The sequence below is a fragment of the Epinephelus lanceolatus genome, chromosome 2 (assembly GCF_041903045.1).
Source record: "Epinephelus lanceolatus isolate andai-2023 chromosome 2, ASM4190304v1, whole genome shotgun sequence".
Taxonomy (NCBI): domain Eukaryota; kingdom Metazoa; phylum Chordata; class Actinopteri; order Perciformes; family Serranidae; genus Epinephelus; species Epinephelus lanceolatus.
The window spans coordinates 341,305-368,339 of NC_135735.1; the positions used below are offsets into that span (position 1 = coordinate 341,305).

At 45.9% G+C, this 27,035-nt stretch overlaps 1 protein-coding gene across 1 annotated transcript; it reads left to right on the forward strand.

Annotated features, from left to right (window-relative positions):
- Window positions 1-769: 769 nt before the first annotated feature.
- Window positions 770-24,137, forward strand: galr1b (galanin receptor 1b). The gene is made up of 3 exons (XM_033623281.2): window positions 770-1,610; window positions 2,059-2,124; window positions 23,001-24,137. The coding sequence occupies exons 1-3, from the start codon at window positions 918-920 to the stop codon at window positions 23,316-23,318; spliced, it is 1,077 nt and encodes a 358-aa protein (XP_033479172.1). The 5' UTR covers window positions 770-917; the 3' UTR covers window positions 23,319-24,137.
- Window positions 24,138-27,035: the final 2,898 nt, after the last annotated feature.

Sequence of the window (27,035 nt, forward strand, 5' to 3'; positions counted from 1 at the left end):
AAAGGATTGTGGGTCAGAATGGCCAAAGAAGCATGCTGACATGCATACTGCGAAATATGACCGGATGTAGTAGAACATCCTGGTACTTTTGGCATACTGCATCTGACATACTATGTACTGGGACACACTAATTCTTTTTCTGGCGTACTAAATAGTATGGTAGTATGGGTATTGGAACGCAGGGTTGGTAGTGAAGTGGTAGTGGGTAGGGAGTGGTTTAGGATTGGACCCAAGTTTAACCTCAGTGTGGTAAATAAAGGAGGGACCAGAGGCAGAGCTGACCTCAGATCAGCAGCTCCTCACATTCTATATCTAACATGAATGTTGTCTTTCAGATTAAAAGCATGAATAAGTAAATAAATAAAGCCCCATCCTGCTGTTCTGATCAGAGGCTGATGACTGTTTCAGATTAAAATATCTTCAGACTGTGACCTGATCATAACATGATGTCTTATTTTTGAAAACAAGAGTTATCCCTCCTCAGTTGCTCTTCCTCAGCTTTCTACCATTGTTTTCCTGATCAGCTGTGAGGGTCCTAAGGACAGAGGGATGTCGTATGCTGTAAAGCCCTGTGAGGCAAATATTGGGCTTTATAAATAAATAAAATTGATTGATTGATTATTAATCAGTTTTTATAATCTTTCAGTTGTTTCTGTTGTTAAAGTTTAAATTTAGGAACAACATAGATTTTAATCCTTTGATGAACGCAGAAGTTTTTTAACCCTTTCAATCCTGAGAGTTTATTAAGTGGTTTTACTTTGAAATCCTCTGACAGGAAACAGGTCACGGTGTTGGTGTGCGCGTGCCGTGTGTCTCCAGCTCTCTGTGGAGTCCGGACTCTGGATCATGGACCCGCTGTGTCTCCTTCAGCTCCTCCACTTTCTGCTCTAACCTCACCTCCGGAGCGGAGCTCCGACATGCTGCAGCCGGGAAACGCGTCCTCCGGCTGGGCTCAGCGCCCGGACTCTAACGGGTCTGTTCCGGCGGCGGGCGGCGGGTCCGGACCGGAGTCGGTGATCGTGCCGGTGGTGTTCGGCTTGATCTTCGTGGTGGGGGTGGTGGGGAACTCTCTGGTGATGGTGGTGGTTGGGAAGGTGAAGTACAGCCGCGGTGGGGGAGGAGGAAGGGGGGGGGGGCGCCCCGGCAGCCCCACCAACATCTTCATCCTGAACCTGAGCGTGGCGGACCTCAGCTTCCTCCTCTTCTGCGTCCCCTTCCAGGCCACCATCTACTCCCTGCCTCAGTGGGTGTTCGGAGCCTTCCTCTGCACCTTCGGACACTACTTCTCCACTGTCAGCATGCTCGTGAGCATCTTCACGCTCGTGGCCATGTCCGTGGACCGATACATCGCCGTGGTGCGCTCCAAGAGCGCATCGTGCGTCAGGAGCCGCAGGAACGCGCTGGCCGGGGTGTGCGTCATCTGGACCCTGTCTCTGGTGTGCTCCGTGCCGGTGGCCCAGCACCAGGTCCTCACCAGTCACCCCAGCGCCCCGAACAGCACCTTCTGCTGGGAGGAGTGGTCCGGAGCCTCCAGACACACCTACAGGGTGACCATCCTGCTGATCGGATACCTGCTGCCGCTGCTGCTCATCAGCTGCTGCTACACCAAGGTCCGTTCACACAGGCCTCATGTCCCGGGACAGAGTCTGTCTGCCTGCCACCTGCTGTAAAACACTGATCCGTGTCACAGCGCAGGGACCAAAGGGCGCACACAGAGCCACACGATCATAAACACCGTGCGTAAAAACCCGCGGCACGCGCGCCCACACTCAGAAGTGTTGGCACCCAAGTTTCAAAATAAAACTTCCACTGAGATGTTAAAGTTCAGATTAAACTGAGTCACAGAGAAACAAAACGTGTCTACTCACTGAAAGAGCTCAGTGATATTTTATTATAGATTTTATACAGAACTGATCAGTGCCGATATCATCAGATATTATGTCATCATCAGATATTATGTCATCATCAGATATTATGTCATCATCAGATATTCTCAGTCACTGACTCTGTGACCTGTTACAGTCAGTTATGATCAGATCTGATCACTGTGTGTTTCAGGTTCTGTTTCACCTCCATAAAAAGATGAAGAACATGTCCAAGAAGTCTGAGCGCTCCAAGAGAAAGGTACAGTCGTCCTCTTCCTCTCTGCTGCAGTGATGATGATGATGACGATGATGATGAGCTGTGAAGCTTCAGGGTGTAACGATCTCTCTGACTGTGATGATGAGCTGTAATCAGTCTGTAATGAGCAGCAGCTGCTTCTCTACACACACACACACACACACACACACACACACACACACACAACACACTGAGGGTCAGCATCTGTCTGTCAGGGGCCTCGGGGTCTCTGACCTCAGGGGCCGGTTGGTTAGTTAATGTGTTAGTTCAAGTGTTGTGTGTGGAGCCACTGTGGCTCAGAGGTACAGCGGGTTCGATCCTCGGCTCCTCCAGTGTGCATGTTGAAGTGTCCTTTGGCAGATACTGAATCCCAAACTGCTCCTCTTGTCTGATCATTAGCGTGTGAGTGAGTGTGTGTGAATGGTTACTGAGGAGCAGGTGGCACCTTGTACAGCAGCCTCGATCACCAGTGAGTGTGTGTGAGTGTGTGCATGTGTGTGCATGTGTGTGTGAGTGTGTGAGTGTGCGAATGTGACTTGTAGTGTTAAAGAGCTCTGTCCGGTCAGGCGCCTGGAGAGGATTGTGAGGGTCATAAGGACAGAGGGATGTCGTATGTTGTAAAGCCCTGTGAGGCAAATTGTGATTTGTGATATTGGGCTTTATAAATAAAATTGATTGATTCATTGATTGATTGATTGACCTGTACAGGTGCAGCCTGTTTATTTTGTTTTTATTTATTCATTTAGTTCTGTAAAAACCACATATTAATATTTAGTAAGAACACGTGTGTTCTGATGATATTTAAGTTTCTGTATAATGTGAACAGTGTGTGGTCGTGGACTGTACTGAAGTTATCTTTAGATTCACTTTTGAATACAGGCACCAGTCATTTACACCAGGTGTGCTGCTGTCAGGTGGTTTAGTGCCCGTGACAGAGACTGTTGACAGCTTCCTGTGTAAAGATGACATGAAGTTTGTGTTGATTTGGATCATCATAAGTTTAATAACGAGATTACGGTGAGAATATATAGAGTGAGGACGTGAGTCAGCAGTGGACTGTATGAGGTGTTATTTTGGGAGGAGTTGGCCTGTTGTTTTGTTTTCCTGTTTTTGGATTCTCAATGAACCTCATTAAACTTTTGCCTGTCTCATGTGAGACCTGTGGATCTGCAGAAAGGGACCAGAAACACGAGTCAGAACCAGGACACCTCACAGACTAAGTGTCTGAAGAACTGTTGTGTGTTGAAACGGCCCTGCAAGTTAGTGTGGTAGTTTTTTTTTTTGTTATTTATTTATTATATATTATTTACTTTTTCATTAACTTAGTCGGTGTGTTTACACATGGTGTCACCTTTTTATCTAACGTCTCTGTTTACTGAAATAATTTAATATTAATACTGTTTTTTTTTGTCTTTGTTTTCTGACTGTAAACAAACATGTTTATTAATCTCAGTCAGAACACCGTCACAGATGACGATGATGGTGATGGTAATGATGGTGTATGGGGTCAGATCAGTCTCATAATGAATGAACTCATGCAGGGTTTTTCACAAATGCACATGCTCTGCTTTGCAAATATTATTTTGAGGCACACTTAATATAAATATAAATTAATATAATATAAATTCACAGATCATGTGAATCGCTGAACGTGCATTTACAAACTGCTTCTCATTTGTGAACCTCTCTACATTTGTGAGAGAAATCTGTGTGGTGAATTTTGAGACTCCCCTGACGTTGCAGGTCAACGAATGTCACCATTGGCTGATAAATCTGTCAATCAAATTTATGATTCTGATTGACAGATTCATCAGTTAATCAGGTGTGTTTGCTTTCAGCCAATCGTATGGCTCCTTTCAATTTCTCCACACTTTTAAACCAATCACAGAGCTACTGAGCTTCTGTTTGCAGTGTTCAGACAAGACGCGCTAGACTGAAATGGTGGAAGAGACATGGATCAATCTCAACCTTTAAGTAACACATTTATCTTATTATCACCTCTTTGTAAATCATGCAATGTTATTGAATTCTAATGAGTTGAAGTGTTCTGCTTCGCCAAGTGACATGTTTGAATGAACATAAACTATGAATACAGCCTATGTAAGGAGATGGTAATGGTGATGTTCGTTGACCTGCAACGTCAGGGGAGTCTCAAAATTCACCATACAGATTTCTCTCACAAATGTAGAGAGGTTCACAAATGAGAAGCAGTTTGTAAATGCACATTCAGCGATTCACATGATCTGTGAATTGATATTACAAGTGTGCCTCAAAATAATAATTGTGAACCAGAGCGTGTGCATTAGTGAAAAACCCTGTGTGAGTTCATTCATTGTGAGACTGATCTGACCCCATAATGATGATGGTGATGATGATGATGGTGATGATGGTGATGATGAAGGTGTGGACTGTGACTGTCAGTGGGTCGTTATGGTCCTGCTGATTGATGAAGTTACTGATTAGACAGCTGCTGTTCACAGGAAACACCCATCATCATCATCATCATCATCACATCTCTGAGAACATTTATTAATGTTTAATTAAATTTTGACTGTGAGAGAAACAGGAAGTCCTCCAGCTCTTCTTCTGTCCATCAAATGTAGCTCCTGAGACACAGAGACAGTAAAGATGGAGGAGTTCTGCAGATGGTGCTGCAGTTAGTGATGGTACTCTGGAGGTAGGACCTGGATGAGTGGTAGTACTGTGGATGTCAGGTCTGTGGGGCAGCAGGTGAGCTTTCTCAGGTGAGTCTGTGACAGCACTGGAGGCCACCCTGGTTGACCGAGTGCAGACGTGCAGTAACAGCAGATCACAGATCAGTCAGCAGCAGACGGTTTACAGCAGCTCCTCGGGTCAGTGCAGCAGGAACAAAGGCTGCTGGGTAAATATTTAGACAGCATGACTAAGAATAGAGGAGATTCCCTCAGAGACAGATGAGAGTTCAGCAGGGACGCTCTGTGGAGACAACATACACTGTGATACTCTAATAACTGTACTGCTCTGTCGTCATGTTCATGCTGTCACCTGGTGACAGGGTGATTTTATCGACATGAGGAGGAAATGTTTTTATTAACCTGTGAAGTTATTAATTTTCCTGATGAAGGATTTTATGGCTTTTTATTTATCAGCCAAATAAAACAAACTGATGAAGGTCAGAGACCAGAGTCCAGTCAGATCAAATAACTCTTTTTTTTAATATTTAAACCTGAAAACAGTTAATCATCTTCATAATGAGTAACTGCTCAGGTACTCTGTCCTCTACCTGCTCAGGTACTCTGTCCTCTACCTGCTCAGGTACGCTGTCCTCTACCTGCTCAGGTACTCTGTCCTCTACCTGCTCAGGTACTCTGTACTCTACCTGCTCAGGTACTCTGTCCTCTACCTGCTCAGGTACTCTGTCCTCTACCTGCTCAGGTACTCTGTACTCTACCTGCTCAGGTACTCTGTACTCTACCTGCTCAGGTACTCTGTCCTCTACCTGCTCAGCTACTCTGTCCTCTACCTGCTCAAGTACACTGTACTTTACCTGCTCAGGTACTCTGTCCTCTACCTGCTCAGGTACTCTGTACTCTACCTGCTCAGGTACTCTGTCCTCTACCTGCTCAGCTACTCTGTCCTCTACCTGCTCAAGTACACTGTACTCTACCTGCTCAGGTACTCTGTCCTCTACCTGCTCAGGTACTCTGTACTCTACCTGCTCAGGTACTCTGTCCTCTACCTGCTCAAGTACACTGTACTTTACCTGCTCAGGTACTCTGTACTCTACCTGCTCATGTGTACTCTACCTGCTCAGGTACTCTGTACTCTACCTGCTCAGGTACGCTGTCATTTACCTGCTCAGGTACTCTGTCCTCTACCTGCTCAGGTACTCTGTCCTCTACCTGCTCATATGTACTCTACCTGCTCAGGTACTCTGTCCTCTACCTGCTCAGGTACTCTGTACTCTACCTGCTCAGGTACTCTTTCCTCTACCTGCTCAGGTACGCTGTCCTCTACCTGCTCAGGTACTCTTTCCTCTACCTGCTCAGGTACTCTGTACTCTACCTGCTCGGGTACTCTGTCCTCTACCTGCTCAGGTACGCTGTCCTCTACCTGCTCAGGTACTCTTTCCTCTACCTGCTCAGGTACTCTGTACTCTACCTGCTCGGGTACTCTGTCCTCTACCTGCTCAGGTACACTGTCCTCTACCTGCTCAGGTACGCTGTCCTCTACCTGCTCAGGTACACTGTCCTCTACCTGCTCAGGTACTCTTTCCTCTACCTGCTCAGGTACTCTGTCCTCTACCTGCTCAGGTACTCTGTACTCTACCTGCTCAGGTACTCTTTCCTCTACCTGCTCAGGTACGCTGTCCTCTACCTGCTCAGGTACTCTGTCCTCTACCTGCTCAGGTACTCTGTACTCTACCTGCTCGGGTACTCTGTCCTCTACCTGCTCAGGTACACTGTCCTCTACCTGCTCAGGTACGCTGTCCTCTACCTGCTCAGGTACACTGTCCTCTACCTGCTCAGGTACTCTTTCCTCTACCTGCTCGGGTACTCTGTCCTCTACCTGCTCAGGTACACTGTCCTCTACCTGCTCAGGTACTCTTTCCTCTACCTGCTCAGGTACTCTGTACTCTACCTGCTCGGGTACTCTGTCCTCTACCTGCTCAGGTACTCTGTCCTCTACCTGCTCAGGTACTCTGTCCTCTACCTGCTCGGGTACTCTGTCCTCTACCTGCTCAGGTACTCTGTCCTCTACCTGCTCAGGTACTCTTTCCTCTACCTGCTCGGGTACTCTGTCCTCTACCTGCTCAGGTACTCTGTCCTCTACCTGCTCAGGTACTCTTTCCTCTACCTGCTCAGGTACTCTGTACTCTACCTGCTCGGGTACTCTGTCCTCTACCTGCTCAGGTACACTGTCCTCTACCTGCTCAGGTACTCTTTCCTCTACCTGCTCAGGTACTCTGTACTCTACCTGCTCGGGTACACTGTCCTCTACCTGCTCAGGTACTCTGTCCTCTACCTGCTCAGGTACGCTGTCCTCTAGCTGCTCAGGTACTCTGTCCTCTACCTGCTCAGGTACTCTGTCCTCTACCTGCTCGGGTACACTGTCCTCTACCTGCTCAGGTACTCTGTCCTCTACCTGCTCGGGTACACTGTCCTCTACCTGCTCAGGTACTCTGTACTCTACCTGCTCGGGTACTCTGTCCTCTACCTGCTCAGGTACTCTGTCCTCTACCTGCTCGGGTACACTGTCCTCTACCTGCTCAGGTACTCTGTACTCTACCTGCTCGGGTACTCTGTTCTCTACCTGCTCAGGTACTCTTTCCTCTACCTGCTCAGGTACTCTGTCCTCTACCTGCTCAGGTACGCTGTCCTCTACCTGCTCGGGTACTCTGTCCTCTACCTGCTCAGGTACTCTGTCCTCTACCTGCTCAGGTACTCTTTCCTCTACCTGCTCGGGTACTCTGTCCTCTACCTGCTCAGGTACTCTGTCCTCTACCTGCTCAGGTACTCTTTCCTCTACCTGCTCAGGTACTCTGTACTCTACCTGCTCGGGTACTCTGTCCTCTACCTGCTCAGGTACACTGTCCTCTACCTGCTCAGGTACTCTTTCCTCTACCTGCTCAGGTACTCTGTACTCTACCTGCTCGGGTACACTGTCCTCTACCTGCTCAGGTACTCTGTCCTCTACCTGCTCAGGTACGCTGTCCTCTAGCTGCTCAGGTACTCTGTCCTCTACCTGCTCAGGTACTCTGTCCTCTACCTGCTCGGGTACACTGTCCTCTACCTGCTCAGGTACTCTGTCCTCTACCTGCTCGGGTACACTGTCCTCTACCTGCTCAGGTACTCTGTACTCTACCTGCTCGGGTACTCTGTCCTCTACCTGCTCAGGTACTCTGTCCTCTACCTGCTCGGGTACACTGTCCTCTACCTGCTCAGGTACTCTGTACTCTACCTGCTCGGGTACTCTGTTCTCTACCTGCTCAGGTACTCTTTCCTCTACCTGCTCAGGTACTCTGTCCTCTACCTGCTCAGGTACGCTGTCCTCTAGCTGCTCAGGTACTCTGTACTCTACCTGCTCGGGTACTCTGTCCTCTACCTGCTCGGGTACACTGTCCTCTATCTGCTCAGGTACACTGTACTCTACCTGCTCAGGTACTCTGTCCTCTACCTGCTCAGGTACACTGTCCTCTACCTGCTCAGGTACTCTGTCCTCTACCTGCTCGGGTACACTGTCCTCTACCTGCTCAGGTACGCTGTCCTCTACCTGCTCAGGTACTCTGTCCTCTATCTGCTCAGGTACACTGTCCTCTACCTGCTCAGGTACGCTGTCCTCTACCTGCTCAGGTACTCTGTACTCTACCTGCTCAGGTACTCTGTCCTCTATCTGCTCAGGTACTCTGTCCTCTACCTGCTCAGGTACACTGTCCTCTATCTGCTCAGGTACGCTGTCCTCTACCTGCTCAGGTACACTGTCCTCTACCTGCTCAGGTACGCTGTCCTCTACCTGCTCAGGTACACTGTCCTCTACCTGCTCAGGTACTCTGTCCTCTACCTGCTCAGGTACTCTGTACTCTACCTGCTCAGGTACGCTGTCCTCTACCTGCTCAGGTACTCTGTCCTCTACCTGCTCAGGTACACTGTACTCTACCTGCTCAGGTACTCTGTACTCTACCTGCTCAGGTACGCTGTCCTCTACCTGCTCAGGTACTCTGTCCTCTACCTGCTCAGGTACTCGGTACTCTACCTGCACAGGTACGCTGTCCTCTACCTGCTCAAGTACTCTGTCTTCTACCTGCTCAGGTACGCTGTCCTCTACCTGCTCAGGTACTCTGTCCTCTACCTGCTCAGGTACTCGGTACTCTACCTGCACAGGTACGCTGTCCTCTACCTGCTCAAGTACTCTGTCTTCTACCTGCTCAGGAACATTAATTGATGTGTGACATCATCATGGTGAACATGATGTGATGACATCATCAGAACAATCAATAACTCTAATGTGTCTTTGATCAGTAACAGTAATCTATCACAGTGAGTCAGCAGTTTTTCTTAAAGAAGCAGAGTTGCGTCTATCAGCAGCATCTGATCACTCGTATTATTATAAAATCCCTGTCAAGAATCTCATGTATTTTTAAAGTGCTGTCACTGAGACGCTCTGAGACATGACAGCAGATAAAGAGACGTCCCACAGTGGGAGGAACACACGTTTTCATGCTGCAGGAAGTGTCACAGTCTGAGTTCATGACCCTGTGATGCCGTCCTCACCTGACAGGAAACAGCTTCTTTTGTTTAACATAAGTTCTGAATGTCTGAAGTGGTGTCAGTGAACGCAGCACGAGTGTCTCAGCTCTGTTTGTACATCTGAAGTGGACGGACCGTCGTCCACCTCCTGTCCTGTCATGTCTCATCATCCCTCAGCTGCAGTTAAACCTGTTCACACAGAGAGTCTGCAACCTTTCTGGATCTGTCTGTCTGTCTGTCTGTCTGCCCATCTGTTCATCTGTCTCTCTGTCCATTTGTTCATCTGTCTCTCTATCTGCCCATCTGTTCATCTGTCTCTGTCCATCTGTTCGACTGTCTGTCTGTCCATCTTCCATCTGCCTGTCTGTCTATCTGTCTGTCCGTATATCTGTCTCAGATGTCCAGTGTTCAGATAAAGTTCACCGTCACAGTGTTATTCACACCAGGAGTCGTACTCACAAACATCCTGAGAACTCTCTCAGAGCTCTGAACGAAGGAGTCTGAGCTCAGGAGAGATTTAGGAAAGTTCTCAGAGCGACTCTGAGCGAGGAAGAGACAGAAACTGTGACCTCAGTGAGGAGGTGTGGTCGACCCTGTTGTTAGGTGTGATGCTTTCTTTTAACAGGTGTGATTGGTTGTCACAGACACGAGCCTGTATGGTGAGGACACCCAGTGGACATGAGATGAACTGCATCACAATATGAGCTTGACAGTGTCAGTGTCAGTGTCAGTGAGGTCACTGCTGATGAAGGTTGAGACAGACTCAACTCATCACTGCTGCTCTGACGGGTTTTTACAGTTTTTCAAATATCTTAATATTGTGATCATTTTATTTCTGGTGTTATAGCGTTATTTGGTCAGCTGGGAAATGTGTGTGTATGACATCAACCACACATATCCTCCCTGCACCATCTCATCTGTAGCGTTTCATTGACTCACTGTCATTTTGTGTTTAGAGACCGTTTCTCTGACCTCTCTGTGTTTCCACCATTTTCTCCTCTGATTCAGAAACGCTTAAACTCCTCCTCCTGCTCCCAACACTTTGTCTCCTCTTATCAGGTCTGAGACGCTCTGTGAATAACTTTTATCTTTACAAGGACCTCGTCTTAACTTTTAGTCATAACTTTAAGTCTTAACTTTAAGTCTTAACTTTAAGGGGAATTTCTAAGAAAACGTCACAATTCTAAGAACCTTCTTAGAATTTCGTCACTAGGAGCGACTCCTAGCACGAGGAAGCTTTGTGAATATGACCCCAGGTCCTTATACAGAGGGCTTGTTGTGAGGTCACCAGTGTTGATTCTGACAGGTATCTTAGATTCTGTCTGAGTCCTGAGACGAACATGTTTATTAGTTTATTCACAGTTAAGTCATTTTTATCCTTCATAGTTTCAATCCTGATGTTTCCATCTGTATTTTCTCTTTAAACTAATTCATGTCTCATAAATCAGAGTCAAGGTGACAGGTTGTATAAAACAATGTGTGTCATTTCTCCAGCAGTGTTTGACCTTGTTCATTGTAACCTCAACCTTCTGTCTCGTTGATTTGTCCCTGTTCCACAGTTTTACCTGCACACCTGTCTGGTGTTCGTCTTGTTGGCTCCGCCCTGCTGCTCCCTCCCTCCCCCTCCTCGTCTCCTCGAGTCAATCAATCAATCAATCAATCAATTTTATTTATAAAGCCCAATATCACAAATCACAATTTGCCTCACAGGGCTTTACAGCATACGACATCCCTCTGTCCTTATGACCCTCACAGCTGATCAGGAAAAACTCCCCAAAAAAACCCTTTAACGGGGAAAAAACGGTAGAAACCTCAGGAAGAGCAACTGAGGAGGGATCCCTCTTCCAGGACGGACAGACGTGCAATAGATGTCGTACAGAACAGATCAACATGATAAATTAACAGTAATCCGCATGACACAATGAGACAGAGAGAGAGAGAGAGAGAGACAGAGAGAGACAGAGACAGAGACAGAGAGAGAGATGCAGGTAATGACAGTAGGTTACAACAACATTAATGAAAGTAATAATATTATAGTTATAGTTCTGGCTACTGTGGTACAATATGTTGAAAGTATGTATTAATATCTGGCAGTATACATGTGTGACAATAGTCATATGTGTATAATAACAGTAGAAGTATGACTAATGACTAATGATGGCAGCAGCAGCAGGAGGCATCTGGCAGGACCACGGCAGCAGCACAACCACACACGTCACGCTGTCCAGGCACCGCTGTGATATGAGTTAATCTGAGAGACAGTGGAGCACAAAGGCTCCGGAGAAGAAGCCGAGTTAGTGACATCCAGAATGGCCGAGTTAGCAAGATGCAGTAATAGAATACGAGAGAGAGAGAGAGAGAGAGAGAGAGAAGGAGAGAAGGTGCCCGGTGTATTATAGGGGGGTCCTCTGGCAGACTAGGCCTAAGTCAGCCTAACTAGGGGCTGGTACAGGGCAAGCCTGAGCCAGCCCTAACTATAAGCTTTATCAAAGAGGAAGGTCTTAAGTCTAGTCTTAAATGTGGAGACGGTGTCTGCCTCCCGGACCGTAACAGGAAGATGATTCCACAGGAGAGGAGCCTGATAGCTGAAGGCTCTGGCTCCTGATCTACTTTTGGAGACTTTAGGGACCACGAGTAACCCTGCGTTCTCAGAGCGCAGTGTTCTGGTGGGATAATATGGCACTATGAGCTCTCTAAGATATGACGGAGCTTGACCATTTAGAGCTTTATAAGTTAACAGTAGGATTTTAAATTCAATTCTGGATTTTACAGGGAGCCAGTGCAGAGAAGCTAAAACAGGAGAAATATGATCTCGTTTCTTAGTTCCTGTTAGTACACGTGCTGCTGCATTCTGAATTAGCTGGAGAGTTTTTAAGGACTTACTAGAGCTACCTGATAATAGAGAGTTACAGTAATCCAGCCTAGAGGTAACAAAAGCGTGGACCAATTTTTCTGCATCTTTTCGGGTCAGGATAGGCCTAATTTTCGCAATATTACGCAGATGAAAAAATGCAGTCCGTGAGGTTTGTTTTAAATGAGAATTAAAAGACAAATCTTGATCAAATATTACTCCGAGGTTTCTTACGGTAGTGCTAGAGGCCAGAGCAATGCCATCTAGAGAAACTATGTCATCAGATAAAGAGTCTCTGAGTTGTTTGGGGCCAAGAACAGTAACTTCAGTTTTGTCTGAATTTAACATCAGGAAATTGGTGCTCATCCAAGTTTTTATGTCTTTAAGGCAGTTATGGAGTTTAGTTAATTGATTACTTTCTTCTGGCTTCATCGATAAATACAACTGAGTATCATCCGCATAACAATGCAAATTTACAGAGTGATTTCTAATGATGTTACCTAAAGGAAGCATATATAGAGTAAATAGGATTGGTCCGAGCACAGAACCTTGCGGAACTCCAAAACAAACTTTGGTATGTAAGGATGATTCATTATGAACGTCAACAACCTGAAAACGATCAGATAAATAAGATTTAAACCAGCTTAGTGCTGAACCTTTTAGGCCAATTAAGTGATCCAGTCTCTGCAGTAGAATTTGATGGTCAATTGTGTCAAACGCCGCACTAAAATCTAATAAAACAAGTACAGAGACAAGTCCTTTGTCTGAAGCAATCAGAAGGTCATTTGTAATTTTAACTAGAGCTGTCTCAGTGCTATGATGCGCTCTAAATCCTGACTGAAATTCCTCAAATAAATTATTATCATGGAGAAAATCACACAGCTGGTCTGTGACTACTTTCTCAAGGATCTTTGACATAAAGGGAAGATTAGATATTGGTCTATAGTTGGCTAACACCTCTGGATCCAGGGTGGGCTTTTTTAGGAGAGGTTTAATTACAGCTACCTTAAAAGACTGTGGTACATAGCCTGTTAATAAGGATATATTGATCATATCTAATATATGAGTGTTAACTAAAGGAAAGACCTCCTTAAGTAGCCTAGTTGGGATGGGGTCTAAGAGACACGTTGATGATTTAGATGAAGAAATCACTGCGGTCAATTCTTGAAGAGAAATCGGGGAGAAGCAATCTAAATATACTATATTAGGTCTTACAGCTGTGTTTGAGGTTAGATAGGTACTATCTGAGGACAGGAGTGTCTCCTCCTCCAACTGTGTCTGGTTTCTGTGATGAGCTCTCAGTATATACTTATATGTTTGTACCTGTCCGTCCATCTGTTTTTCTCCATGCTTCTTGTTGGGCTCCCTCTGTGATCCTCTGTTCTCAGATTGTTTGTGGTTTGGTTTTTGTTCAGCTCCTCGCTTAAGTTTCCTGCTGGCTTCTGTCTTTGTGTCATTAAAACTCACCTGTGGTTGTTTCCTGTGTGCAGCTGAATCGGAGTCGAGTAGAAGACATAAAGAATAAATAACAGACAGACTTTCAGCTGCTAACAGGTGAAATAAATCAGTCTGATGACTCTCTGAGGGAGGAGAGGAAAAGTTTGATGACTTCCTGTGGTGCATTATGAGTCGGTTTGTGAACGTCGTCCTGTGTTTGACCAGAACATCATGTTGTGGGCGGGACACATGTCCAACATGACAAATAACTTGGACAGCATCCTCGTCTCTGACAGAGAGTCCGGCTCCACCATGTGATGGCTGTACAGATCAGAGCATGAGTCGTCTGACGGCTGCTGCCCTCGCACAGGAAATAAGGTGAAACTTCAGAGTGGAGCGTTTTAAATCTGCTCTTTGTTTTTAATCTGCTTCATCACTTCCGTCTCTGAATGAGCGTCTCGTCTAAACTGATGTCTGCTCTCCTGTGGATCGTCACATTTTCGGTCTGCTGAGACGACCTCTGAGGCTCTAAACTTTATTTGTACAGCACTTTCCTAACAAGGTTCTAAAGAGCATGGAAATAAGATGATAATAACATGACAATTATTAAAAAATGTTAAGACCTCAGAAACAGTGAGGTCAGAGACAAAAACAGAACAAAAGGAAATAAAACACAAAAGTCATAAATCAGACATTAAAAGAGAAACTTTCCTATAAAAGTGTGTTTTTAACAATGATTTAAAAACGGGTCATGTACCAACCAGTCTGAGAATTCCAGAGCCTCAATGCCTCGATGGTAAAATCCTGCTCACCTTTAGTCAGCAACCTTGACTCGAGGATCTCAGGTCCTGACTTGGCGCACAGGGAATCAGAAGCTCAGCTGTGTAACTAAGGACTGAACCATGTTGAGCTTTAAAGGTTTATGACAGAATAGAGAGAGGACAAGAGGACGGACTCTCTGGTTTTGAAACTTGAAGATGAGTTTCTTCTAGACTTTAGTTTCCACCCAGTACGAGTGAAGGTGATTGATGAAATAAAACTCCTGTGTTGTCTCTGATGATCTGTAACTCAGTCAAACTGAGCAGAGACAGCAGCCTGGTATAACCCCTGTGGGACCTGGACCCAGAGTCCTGTCTGTCCTGCATCAAACTGTCTGTCGTCTTCGTCTGAAGGTCGACTTCAGCCTCTGAAGATCCTCCCCGATGGGCGAAAGACTCCCACCTGCAAACTGCCTCAGAGTGCAGCAGCCTCAACATGTCCATCTCTGACTGTTGGTGTCACTAGGTGTTTCTCAAAGTCAAGGAAGGATCCTCAAATGGCCGAATTTGAAGGACGCTACGTCATCGACCCACTGAAGGACTGTTCCACAGACTATTCCACAGTCACAAACTGTTCAAAGTCAAGGAAGGATCCTCAAATGGCCGAATTTGAAGGACGCTACGTCATCGACCCACTGAAGGACTGTTCCACAGACTATTCCACAGTCACAAACTGTTCAAAGTCAAGGATCCTTCCAAGGAAGGATCCTTGACTTTGAGAAACACCCATTATTTCATCATGATGGCTCCCTGGGACAGGAAGTACAGACAGGAAGCACAGACAGAGCCACAGCTACCAACTGGTTAATGATGTCAAACATTGGGCTGAGCTCAAACAGTTCTCCCAAACATGGCGTTCAGTCCAAGAGTAGAACGACTTCCTGTAGTAACAAGATACAGAGTAAAAACATTATGAGGCTCAGAAGGTTACGGCTGAGACTTAACACCTGTCGATACGAACACGTTCGGTGATGGAAGACGTCCACAGATCTTTTAGTGAATGTAATATCTTTGTGTGGTCGTTTGTTGAGTCCCTGCAGTGTGATGTGTCCCTGCCGTGTGATGTGTCCCTGCAGTATGATGTGTCCCTGCAGTGTGATGTATCCCTGCAGTGTGATGTGTCCCTGCAGTATGATGTGTCCCTGCAGTGTGATGTGTTCCTGCAGTGTGATGTATCCCTGCAGTGTGATGTGTCCCTGCAGTGTGATGTGTTCCTGCAGTGTGATGTATCCCTGCAGTGTGATGTGTTCCTGCAGTGTGATGTGTTCCTGCAGTGTGATGTATCCCTGCAGTGTGATGTGTCCCTGCAGTGTGATGTGTCCCTGCAGTGTGATGTGTCCCTGCAGTGTGATGTATCCCTGCAGTATGATGTATCCCTGCAGTGTGATGTGTTCCTGCAGTATGATGTGTCCCTGCAGTGTGATGTGTCCCTGCAGTGTGATGTGTCCCTGCAGTGTGATGTGTCCCTGCCGTGTGATGTGTCCCTGCAGTGTGATGTATCCCTGCAGTATGATGTGTCCCTGCAGTATGATGTATCCCTGCAGTGTGATGTGTCCCTGCAGTGTGATGTGTCCCTACAGTGTGATGTGTTCCTGCAGTATGATGTGTCCCTGCAGTATGATGTGTCCCTGCAGTGTGATGTGTTCCTGCAGTGTGATGTGTCCCTGCAGTATGATGTATCCCTGCAGTGTGATGTGTCCCTGCAGTGTGATGTGTCCCTACAGTGTGATGTGTTCCTGCAGTATGATGTGTCCCTGCAGTATGATGTGTCCCTGCAGTGTGATGTGTTCCTGCAGTGTGATGTGTTCCTGCAGTATGATGTATCCCTGCAGTATGATGTGTTCCTGCAGTGTGATGTGTCCCTGCAGTGTGATGTGTCCCTGCAGTGTGATGTGTCCCTGCAGTATGATGTGTCCCTGCAGTGTGATGTGTTCCTGCAGTGTGATGTGTCCCTACAGTGTGATGTGTTCCTGCAGTATGATGTGTCCCTGCAGTGTGATGTGTTCCTGCAGTGTGATGTGTTCCTGCAGTATGATGTATCTCTGCAGTGTGATGTGTTCCTGCAGTGTGATGTGTTCCTGCAGTATGATGTATCCCTGCAGTGTGATGTGTCCCTGCAGTGTGATGTGTCCCTGCAGTATGATGTGTCCCTGCAGTGTGATGTGTTCCTGCAGTATGATGTATCCCTGCAGTGTGATGTGTCCCTGCAGTGTGATGTGTCCCTGCAGTATGATGTGTCCCTGCAGTGTGATGTGTCCCTGCAGTGTGATGTGTCCCTGCAGTGTGATGTGTCCCTGCAGTATGATGTGTCCCTGCAGTGTGATGTGTCCCTGCAGTATGATGTGTCCCTGCAGTGTGATGTGTCCCTGCAGTGTGATGTGTCCCTGCAGTGTGATGTATCCCTGCAGTGTGATGTGTCCCTGCAGTGTGATGTATCTCTGCAGTGTGATGTGTTCCTGCAGTATGATGTGTCCCTGCAGTATGATGTATCCCTGCAGTGTGATGTGTTCCTGCAGTATGATGTGTCCCTGCAGTATGATGTATCCCTGCAGTGTGATGTGTCCCTGCAGTGTGATGTATCTCTGCAGTGTGATGTGTCCCTGCAGTATGATGTGTCCCTGCAGTGTGATGTATCCCTGCAGTGTGATGTGTCCCTGCAGTGTGATGTGTTCCTGCAGTATGATGTATCCCTGCAGTGTGATGTGTCCCTGCAGTGTGATGTGTCCCTGCAGTGTGATGTGTCCCTGCAGTATGATGTGTCCCTGCAGTGTGATGTGTCCCTGCAGTGTGATGTGTCCCTGCAGTGTGATGTGTCCCTGCAGTGTGATGTGTTCCTGCAGTATGATGTGTCCCTGCAGTATGATGTATCCCTGCAGTGTGATGTGTCCCTGCAGTGTGATGTATCCCTGCAGTATGATGTGTCCCTGCAGTGTGATGTGTCCCTGCAGTGTGATGTGTCCCTGCAGTGTGATGTGTCCCTGCAGTGTGATGTATCCCTGCAGTGTGATGTGTCCCTGCAGTGTGATGTGTCCCTGCAGTGTGATGTGTCCCTGCAGTGTGATGTGTCCCTGCAGTGTGATGTATCCCTGCAGTGTGATGTGTCCCTGCAGTGTGATGTGTCCCTGCAGTGTGATGTGTTCCTGCAGTGTGATGTGTCCCTGCAGTGTGATGTGTCCCTGCAGTGTGATGTGTCCCTGCAGTGTGATGTGTTCCTGCAGTATGATGTGTCCCTGCAGTGTGATGTGTCCCTGCAGTGTGATGTATCCCTGCAGTGTGATGTATCCCTGCAGTGTGATGTGTTCCTGCAGTATGATGTATCCCTGCAGTGTGATGTGTCCCTGCAGTGTGATGTGTCCCTGCAGTGTGATGTGTCCCTGCAGTGTGATGTGTCCCTGCAGTATGATGTGTCCCTGCAGTGTGATGTGTCCCTGCAGTGTGATGTGTCCCTGCAGTATGATGTGTCCCTGCAGTGTGATGTGTCCCTGCAGTGTGATGTGTCCCTGCAGTGTGATGTGTCCCTGCAGTGTGATGTGTTCCTGCAGTGTGATGTGTCCCTGCGGTGTGATGTGTCCCTGCAGTGTGATGTGTCCCTGCAGTATGATGTGTCCCTGCAGTATGATGTATCCCTGCAGTATGATGTATCCCTGCAGTGTGATGTGTCCCTGCAGTATGATGTGTCCCTGCAGTATGATGTGTCCCTGCAGTGTGATGTGTCCCTGCAGTATGATGTGTTCCTGCAGTATGATGTGTCCCTGCAGTGTGATGTGTCCCTGCAGTGTGATGTATCTCTGCAGTGTGATGTGTCCCTGCAGTATGATGTGTCCCTGCAGTGTGATGTGTCCCTGCAGTATGATGTGTCCCTGCAGTGTGATGTGTTCCTGCAGTATGATGTGTCCCTGCAGTATGATGTGTCCCTGCAGTGTGATGTATCCCTGCAGTGTGATGTATCCCTGCAGTGTGATGTGTCCCTGCAGTGTGATGTATCCCTGCAGTGTGATGTGTCCCTGCAGTATGATGTGTCCCTGCAGTGTGATGTATCCCTGCAGTGTGATGTGTCCCTGCAGTATGATGTGTCCCTGCAGTGTGATGTGTCCCTGCAGTATGATGTGTCCCTGCAGTGTGATGTGTCCCTGCAGTGTGATGTGTCCCTGCAGTGTGATGTGTTCCTGCAGTATGATGTGTCCCTGCAGTGTGATGTGTCCCTGCAGTGTGATGTGTTCCTGCAGTATGATGTGTCCCTGCAGTGTGATGTGTTCCTGCAGTATGATGTGTCCCTGCAGTATGATGTGTCCCTGCAGTATGATGTGTCCCTGCAGTGTGATGTGTCCCTGCAGTGTGATGTGTCCCTGCAGTGTGATGTGTCCCTGCAGTATGATGTATCTCTGCAGTGTGATGTGTCCCTGCAGTGTGATGTGTCCCTGCAGTGTGATGTGTCCCTGCAGTATGATGTATCCCTGCAGTGTGATGTGTCCCTGCAGTATGATGTGTCCCTGCAGTGTGATGTATCCCTGCAGTGTGATGTGTCCCTGCAGTGTGATGTGTTCCTGCAGTGTGATGTGTCCCTGCAGTATGATGTGTCCCTGCAGTGTGATGTATCCCTGCAGTGTGATGTGTCCCTGCAGTGTGATGTGTTCCTGCAGTATGATGTGTCCCTGCAGTATGATGTATCCCTGCAGTGTGATGTGTCCCTGCAGTGTGATGTGTCCCTGCAGTGTGATGTGTCCCTGCAGTGTGATGTATCCCTGCAGTGTGATGTATCCCTGCAGTGTGATGTGTCCCTGCAGTGTGATGTGTCCCTGCAGTATGATGTATCCCTGCAGTGTGATGTGTCCCTGCAGTGTGATGTGTCCCTGCAGTGTGATGTGTCCCTGCAGTATGATGTATCCCTGCAGTGTGATGTATCCCTGCAGTATGATGTATCCCTGCAGTATGATGTGTCCCTGCAGTATGATGTGTCCCTGCAGTATGATGTATCCCTGCAGTGTGATGTGTCCCTGCAGTATGATGTATCCCTGCAGTGTGATGTGTCCCTGCAGTATGATGTGTCCCTGCAGTGTGATGTGTCCCTGCAGTATGATGTGTCCCTGCAGTGTGATGTGTCCCTGCAGTATGATGTATCCCTGCAGTATGATGTGTCCCTGCAGTGTGATGTGTCCCTGCAGTGTGATGTGTCCTGTTTGTGCTCTGGGCGGCACTTGATGCGTGTCATATGAAACGCTGCCCCGCAATGTGGCAACAACACACATTTGGTTACGTTTTGCCAACACTTACAGGTGAAGAGAGGAGGAGCGCACACCAGGGTTGGAGAGGTGCTGACCATTGCCGAAAATATACAAATTTGAAAAAAGATGTCAGGCGCACACTCTAAGACTTGATGCAAAAATGTTTTCTTTTATTCAAGTACCAACGTTTCGACTAGACCGTCTTCATCAGGGTATTACAAGACACTGAGCTACCAAACATTTTATAAGACACACAGGTGAGCTCTATGATGAGAGGGAGTGTCTTCAATTACAGGCACATGCCATGGGAGGAGCCGACAATCAACACAAATTGCCACACAGATGAGACAGGAAAAAAGCACAAAATGATCAAAGCTCAATTTCCATTCAAGTATAATCTTAAAGACTAAAAAAAGGACAGAATATAGACAATTCAAAAGTACAATTCAAAAACACTTATATTCTTTTCAGTTATCAAAAAGTAGTAGACAATAAAAAGTATCATTATCTTAAACACAGCCAGATCAGGAAAAGAATAATGCATTTCAACACCACTTAAAATGGAAAAGAGCAGAGTACCCCTGTTTCTTGAAAAATGAATTCCTATAGGAGGGAGAGACTGCAAAACAATTGTTAGGACTTTGAAATAAGACATCTAAATATATGAAACATAATTGTAAATGATTAAGTAGAAAAATGTTAAATTTTGAATACAATTTAGGGCGTCCGTGGCTTAGTGGTAAAGCAGACGCCCCACATACAAGGCTGTTGCCGCAGCGGCCTGGGTTTGACTCCAGCCTGTGGCCCTTTGCTGCATGTCACTCCCTCTCTCTCTCCCCCTTTCACACTTGTCTGTCCTATCAATTAAAGGCCAAAATGACCCAAAAAAAAAAAATCTTAAATAAATAAATAATAATAATAATTATAATATAATTTTAGAAAAAGAATTTTTAGGAAAAAAATAAATTTAGGAAAAATCTACTTACAATAGTAACGGTAGATAATTGAAATAAAAAAAAGTTAAATTTTAGGAATTTTGGAAAAATGTTTAAGGACTTAAAACAATCTAGGCTACATAAAAGGAAGTTAACGATAAAGGATTAGAAAATGCATCACAATGCCTATAAGACATAGGACAGTCTAGAGTCAAAGAAAAAGTTTAAGGTCAAACTCAACATTAAGGCCACTGGGAACAAGAGTATTTAATGTGTAGATCCAGAAAGCTTCTCTTTTCAACAAAAGAGTATTGAAATCACTCCCTCTTCTAGGAAGACATATTTTTTCAATCCCTATATAACGCAGAGCAGATATAGGATGTCCAGCCTCAATGAAGTGTGCTGCAACAGGATAGGTCATGTTTTTACATCTTAAGTGCACGCTTGGTTTTACCCACATAATATTTGCCACAAGGACAAGAAACAATAAAAATAACACCTTTTAATAGGGATCTTCTGACCTGAATGAGGGTGTTTGAAATCTCTATATTTATAAGTACTGTTGCATTGCGCACAGCCACCACATCTATAGTAACCATCTGTGACAAGAGCAAGAGTGCGTTGTGGCGAAATTTCTAGAGGAGGCAAGTCTGAATGGACTAGTGCATCTCTCAGGTTTCTACCTCTTGAGAAGACAACTCTAGCAGGATCATTAAAGACATTTGTTAGAAGAGGATCAGACTTTAAAATGTGCCAGTGTTTATGCAACATCGGTTTGAACCTTTCAGCACAACGGGAATAAATAGTGATAAATAGAGGAACTTCTTTTTTGTTTTTATTTCTAGCACCTTCAAACAGGTCAGCTCTAGAAATTTTATTTATTTTCTCAACAGCAGAGTCCAGTTGTAGCTCCTTGTAACCACGCTCTTTAAATTTACCTTTCATTATATCCATATTTTCAGAGAAATCAGAAGGATCTTTGCAAATGCGTTTCAACCTACAAAACTGACTATAGGGTAAACTGTTTTTCAAGGGAAGAGGGTGACAGCTGTCAGCTCTTAAGAGACTATTGCAATCAGTAGGTTTTGTATTTAAGTCAGTGTACAATGTGTTATTTCTCCGATTGATCCATGTGTCAAGAAAATTAATCTTCTCCAAATCAAACTGCATAGTAAACCTCAGATGTTCAGAGACAGAATTCAAAAAGTTGCAAAAAGACTGTAGCTGATTACTTGTTCCACTAAAGATGCAACATATGTCATTTTGTACACCAGAATGTTAGGCAGACAAGGATTATTATCACTATTTAGTATTCTCAGTCTTTACAAATACCCGACATAAAGACTGGCAAAGTTGCAGGACATGATGTGATGTGTTGTGACGATGATGAAGCTGCTCCAACTGTCAAGTCTGTGAACCCGATCTTTGAACTGTCTCTTGTTGGTGGTTTTGTGGTCAGTTTTAAAACATGTCTGTACAGTAACACAGTAAGACGAGCAGAGCGTTGGGAGGACTGGGAGGTTTGTTGTGGTGCAGACTGGAGGTTTGCAGACTGACGTCAGAGCTGTTTGTGTGGAAGAAGAATCTCTTTTTAAACAGATGAATTATAAATCTGGACTCAGTATTTATAACTGCAACAGTCGCTCCAGAGTCGTGGGTGGAAATGTGACGGTGTAAAAGTGGGATGTGAGTCTGGAGATGAGTCACAGTGAAGACAGACAGAATAACCTCAATGAAGCTTCAAGTTTTTAGTTTGTGTATTTTTACTGTGTTTCTTTCTGAGCTGTTGAACACAACTTATCTGTTTGTATAAAGATACATAAACACATGTTTCTGACCTGAAGAACTCCGAAACTTTTATTTGAAGTCACTTCTGAAGGTTTAATGAACAGCTGTGTCATGACCTTCACACCGGAACATCAGTGCCACACAGAGTTCGCTGATGTCGTGTCTGGGGAGGGCTGACGGAGGAAGTTTATAAACTTCATCATCAGAACAGATCTCATTTGTTTCCTGAGTGAAACTGAAGGAATAAAAGTTAATGTCTGTGTAACAGTGAGAGATCATGAACTCTAAATCATGTTTGGTTTGATTTTATTTCACTAAGACCGAAGCTGCTGCAGAGACTCGTTCTGTCAGAGTTTATTCACCTTTGATATGATGGTTCAAGATATTTCATCAGTTTGAGGTGAAGCTGGTTGAACAGCAACAGTTTGAAACACGTATCAGATCGATCCGGTCATTTCTCTGGAGAATATTCCCTGAAGGTTTGAGGAATTTTTCTGGAGTGTTTAGAAATGTTTCTGGTTTATATTGATCTAAAACAGCGCCCTCATCCTTTAACCCGCCCTGTGGACTCAGACTGATGTCTCTTCTCTGTTTTCCCGCAGACGGCTCAGACGGTCCTCCTGGTCATCACCGCCTTCACCATCTGCTGGATGCCTCACCACATCATCGCCATGTGGGTGGAGTTCGGCACCTTTCCCCTGAATGATGCCTCCTTCGCCTTTCGCATCGTCTCCCACTGCCTGTCTTATGGAAACTCCTGCGTCAACCCCATCCTCTACGCTTTCCTGTCTGAGAACTTCCGTAAGGCCTGCCACCAGGTCTTCGCCTGCCGCTTCCTGTACCCGCTGCCACCAGTGGGCAAGGTGGTTCGTTTCCGCATGGAGAACTTCTCCACCACACACTCCACCACCAACATATGAGGGACTGCGGGACGTCATCAGATACATGACCAGGACACTGAGGTGGAAACAGGAAGCAGAGCTGAGGCTGACGGTCACATGATCACAGGACAGCAGGTGATTGGCTGCTGACTGTATCTATGGATGACCTGAACTCGTTTATGGGAGTTTATTAACGACAGACTGAGACACCGAACAGGAAACTGAAGGACACATTCAGAGAGGGACAAAATACAGACTTTAGAAATGTAGAAAAAAACTAAACTGTGTTTTCAGTTTTTCTTTTAAATTCAACAGTTTTAATAATTTAATTAAAATTAATCTTTGATAATAAAACAGTCTGAGATAAATGTAAAATTATATTCCAGTATTATATCAGGTTTTTTTCTTTATTTTGCCTAAAGAGCAGAATTTTTTCTGTCTGAGCAGAAACACAGAACCTGTGAGGAGTTTAACATGTGTTTGACTTTATATGTTTTATATGTTTAATATGATTTATTATATTTGATGTGTGTGTTATGTGTTTCAGAGACAAATGTTCCTCAGCACAACCTTTTTATTATCAGTGTGAATTCTTATTTTCTGGAGCATCTGAAGACAGTTTCTGATCCGTCCTGATGAACTTTGATAGTCTGAGTATATTTACAGATTTAATGTGAATGTGAAAGATCAAACCTGATAAATAGATGAATAAATATTAAATAAATGGTTGTCGGTTTAAGTATGTTTGATAGAAACAAAGAAAAAGTACAAATAGATGAGTTTTAAATGGACGCATTAAATTATTTTCTGTCAGCTCAGGATTTGTTTTATATGGAAATAAACTGTGGTGAGCATGGACTTTTGGCTTTTATTTTATGAACATTTCCGAGTCTACTTCCTGTGTGGGTTGTGTGCTGCTGTGTTTACCTGTCTCCAGAGGCTTCTCCCCTCCCCCGCCCTGCACTGAGGCTGAGTGCGCACACCTGATTGTCATCTGCAATCAACGGGCTTTAAGACTGCCACCGACTCTAGCCTCAGTGCCAGAGTATTTGCGACTGCATGCAGTGGTATCTCGGCTCCTCTGATCCTCCAGTGATTTGAGTAATCTTGCAAGTTTGATTGTGTTTTTTGCTCTTTGAGTGTTTAACCCTCGTTCTCCTACCTTTTTTTTCCAGTGTCTCCCTCCGTGCCTCACAGCAGCCCACAGCCCAGCACTCTCACCTGGTTATCCCACTCTGCACCTGGACTCCGGATCTCCTTTGTTCTCTGCATTATTCTGGCACAATAAAACTGTTAAACCTTTTCCCTCAGTCTGTCTGCATTTTGGGTCCATAACCTCGCTGCCACCACAGAATACTCTGGCCAAACATGGACCCAGCAGACTCAGACCCCGTCAGGAGAGCTCTCGCCAAACAAGGAATTCGGCTCGGACAGCATGAGGACATGTTGCAAGGTCTCATGGACTCTCTACAGGACCTCAGCGCTCAAGTCTCCCACCTCTCAGAGCAACTCGTCTCCCGCTTACCTCCCCAGCCATCCGGCTCCACTCCCACTGTGAGTACAACTGTCCCCTCCTAACACCTCAGCCACCTCTCCCTCTCCCTCTTCCCCCAAAGAGCCCTATGTTCCCCCTCCTGAGCCTTACACTGGGGAGATTGGTAGCTGCAGGGGTTTTTTGCTACGTTGCTCCTTAGTTTTTGACCAGCAGCCTTTTAGTTATCCCACTGATAGAGCCAGGATAGCTTATGTCATTAATTTGTTACGGGGTAAGGCCGCTAAATGGGCCACAGCCATCTGGGACCAGCAGTCACCTGTTTTAAGTTCTTTTTCTAGTTTTTCTGAGGAACTTCGCAGAGTTTTTGATCACCCTATTCAGGGCCAGGAGGCAGCTAAGCGCCTATTTTCCCTTTCTCAAGATTTAACTCATTGATTTTCGTATCGCAGCTTCAGAGAGCGGGTGGGGGGAGCAAGAATTAAAGGGGGTGTTTTTGAGAAGCTTGTCCGACGATCTTAAGGATGAGCTAGCCTCCAGAGATGAGCCAGGCTCACTCGAGGAGTTAATTTCTCTAGTGATTCGCATAGATAATCGCTTGAAGGAGAGATGCAGGGAGAGAACTCAGCATCGATTATCCAGACCTTGTAGCATGGCTCCTCTCTGGCGGCCTGACAAGACCTTCTGCTTTGCCACCCTCTCCTGCCAGCTCTGTTCTGCCCCCAGAGGAGCCCATGCAGTTGGGGCGGGCGAAGTTGCACCCTAGAGAGAATGAATAATACACTTTCTGTCAAATTTGAAGATGATGGATGGTGACCTTTCACCTACTCCCGCCCCCCCGCCTGGAACCTTCTGTCAGCTAAGAGACCGTGTGTGTGTGTGTGTGTGTGTGTGTGTGTGTGTGTGTGTGTTGAGATCCGTCAATATTATGCTATTAGATCTCAGCCAAACACCAATCATTGTTGAGATCTGCGGCGGACCCCCACCACCCCCCTCTTCTAAGAAGCTGCGTTGAGCAAATGTGTTTAAAAGAGAGCGAAAAGACTCGGGATTTTTATTCAAGAAAAAACAATAAACTAAGAGAAAACAAACATGGTAAAGAGAGCGTTGGATGCCTCCGAGAATGCTGCGGCGAATGAAAAAGAAACGCCGGGAAGAGGAGGGAAAATGATGTACGATGATGAGAGAAACGTCATCTGCGGCACCATTGTGACGAGTTTTTGTGAATCGTGGCCAGCTCCCCAGAAGCGTGTCAGACATATCGGACGCATTCAGATGCCTCCGGCCTCCGCTCTTATGCAGGAATGGAGTTTAGATGCCGGAGGTGCGTGGGGTTACAAGTTCAACTATAAAGCTAACAAAGTGTGTTTCTATCAGTTGGAGAAAGGGGAAACTTTTGGATCTCTTGTGGCCCAAGCAACACTCACCTCAATAGACTGGAGTGTGTTAAATATGGTGGGATTGACTGATCTTAGAGCGCCCGAGACAAGAGACACGAGAGAAGCAAATTCCTCGCACAGCCTGAAAGAAAGCCTGCCGGGTACAGAGAAGAAGAAAATTGTGGCCAGCACCGTGTGGGAGACAAAAAGCTCGGCTTCAGGCAGACGGTTCTATCGAGCCAGCCGTCAGGTGTCGCTGAAGGACAAACACCCGGACGAATTTGTTTTGGAGTATTTCAGTTCTGAATGTGGCGTATTCCAGGCGTCATTACGCATTCCAGATGCCTCCTGCTGCTGCTGCCATCATTAGTCATTAGTCATACTTCTACTGTTATTATACACATATGACTATTGTCACACATGTATACTGTCAGATATTAATACATACTTTCAACATATTGTACCACAGTAGCCAGAACTATAACTATAATATTATTACTTTCATTAATGTTGTTGTAAGCTACTGTCATTACCTGCATCTCTCTCTCTCTCTGTCTCTCTCTCTCTCTCTCTCTCTCTGTCTCATTGTGTCATATGGATTACTGTTAATTTATTATGCTGATCTGTTCTGTACGACATCTATTGCACGTCTGTCCGTCCTGGAAGAGGGATCCCTCCTCAGTTGCTCTTCCTGAGGTTTCTACCGTTTTTTTTCCCCGTTAAAGGGTTTTTTGGGGAGTTTTTCCTGATCAGCTGTGAGGGTCTTAAGGACAGAGGGATGTCGTATGCTGTAAAGCCCTGTGAGGCAAATTGTGATTTGTGATATTGGGCTTTATAAATAAAATTGATTGATTGATTGATTGATTGATTGATTGATTCCTCTCA

Excerpts from the sequence above, each read along its gene's own strand:
- galr1b (XM_033623281.2), top strand. The coding sequence starts at position 918 with ATGCTGCAGCCGGGAAACGCGTCCTCCGGCTGGGCTCAGCGCCCGGAC. Across the intron at positions 1,611-2,058 it reads TCAGCTGCTGCTACACCAAG|GTTCTGTTTCACCTCCATAA; the intron begins GTCCGTTCACAC and ends TGTGTGTTTCAG. Across the intron at positions 2,125-23,000 it reads CTGAGCGCTCCAAGAGAAAG|ACGGCTCAGACGGTCCTCCT; the intron begins GTACAGTCGTCC and ends GTTTTCCCGCAG.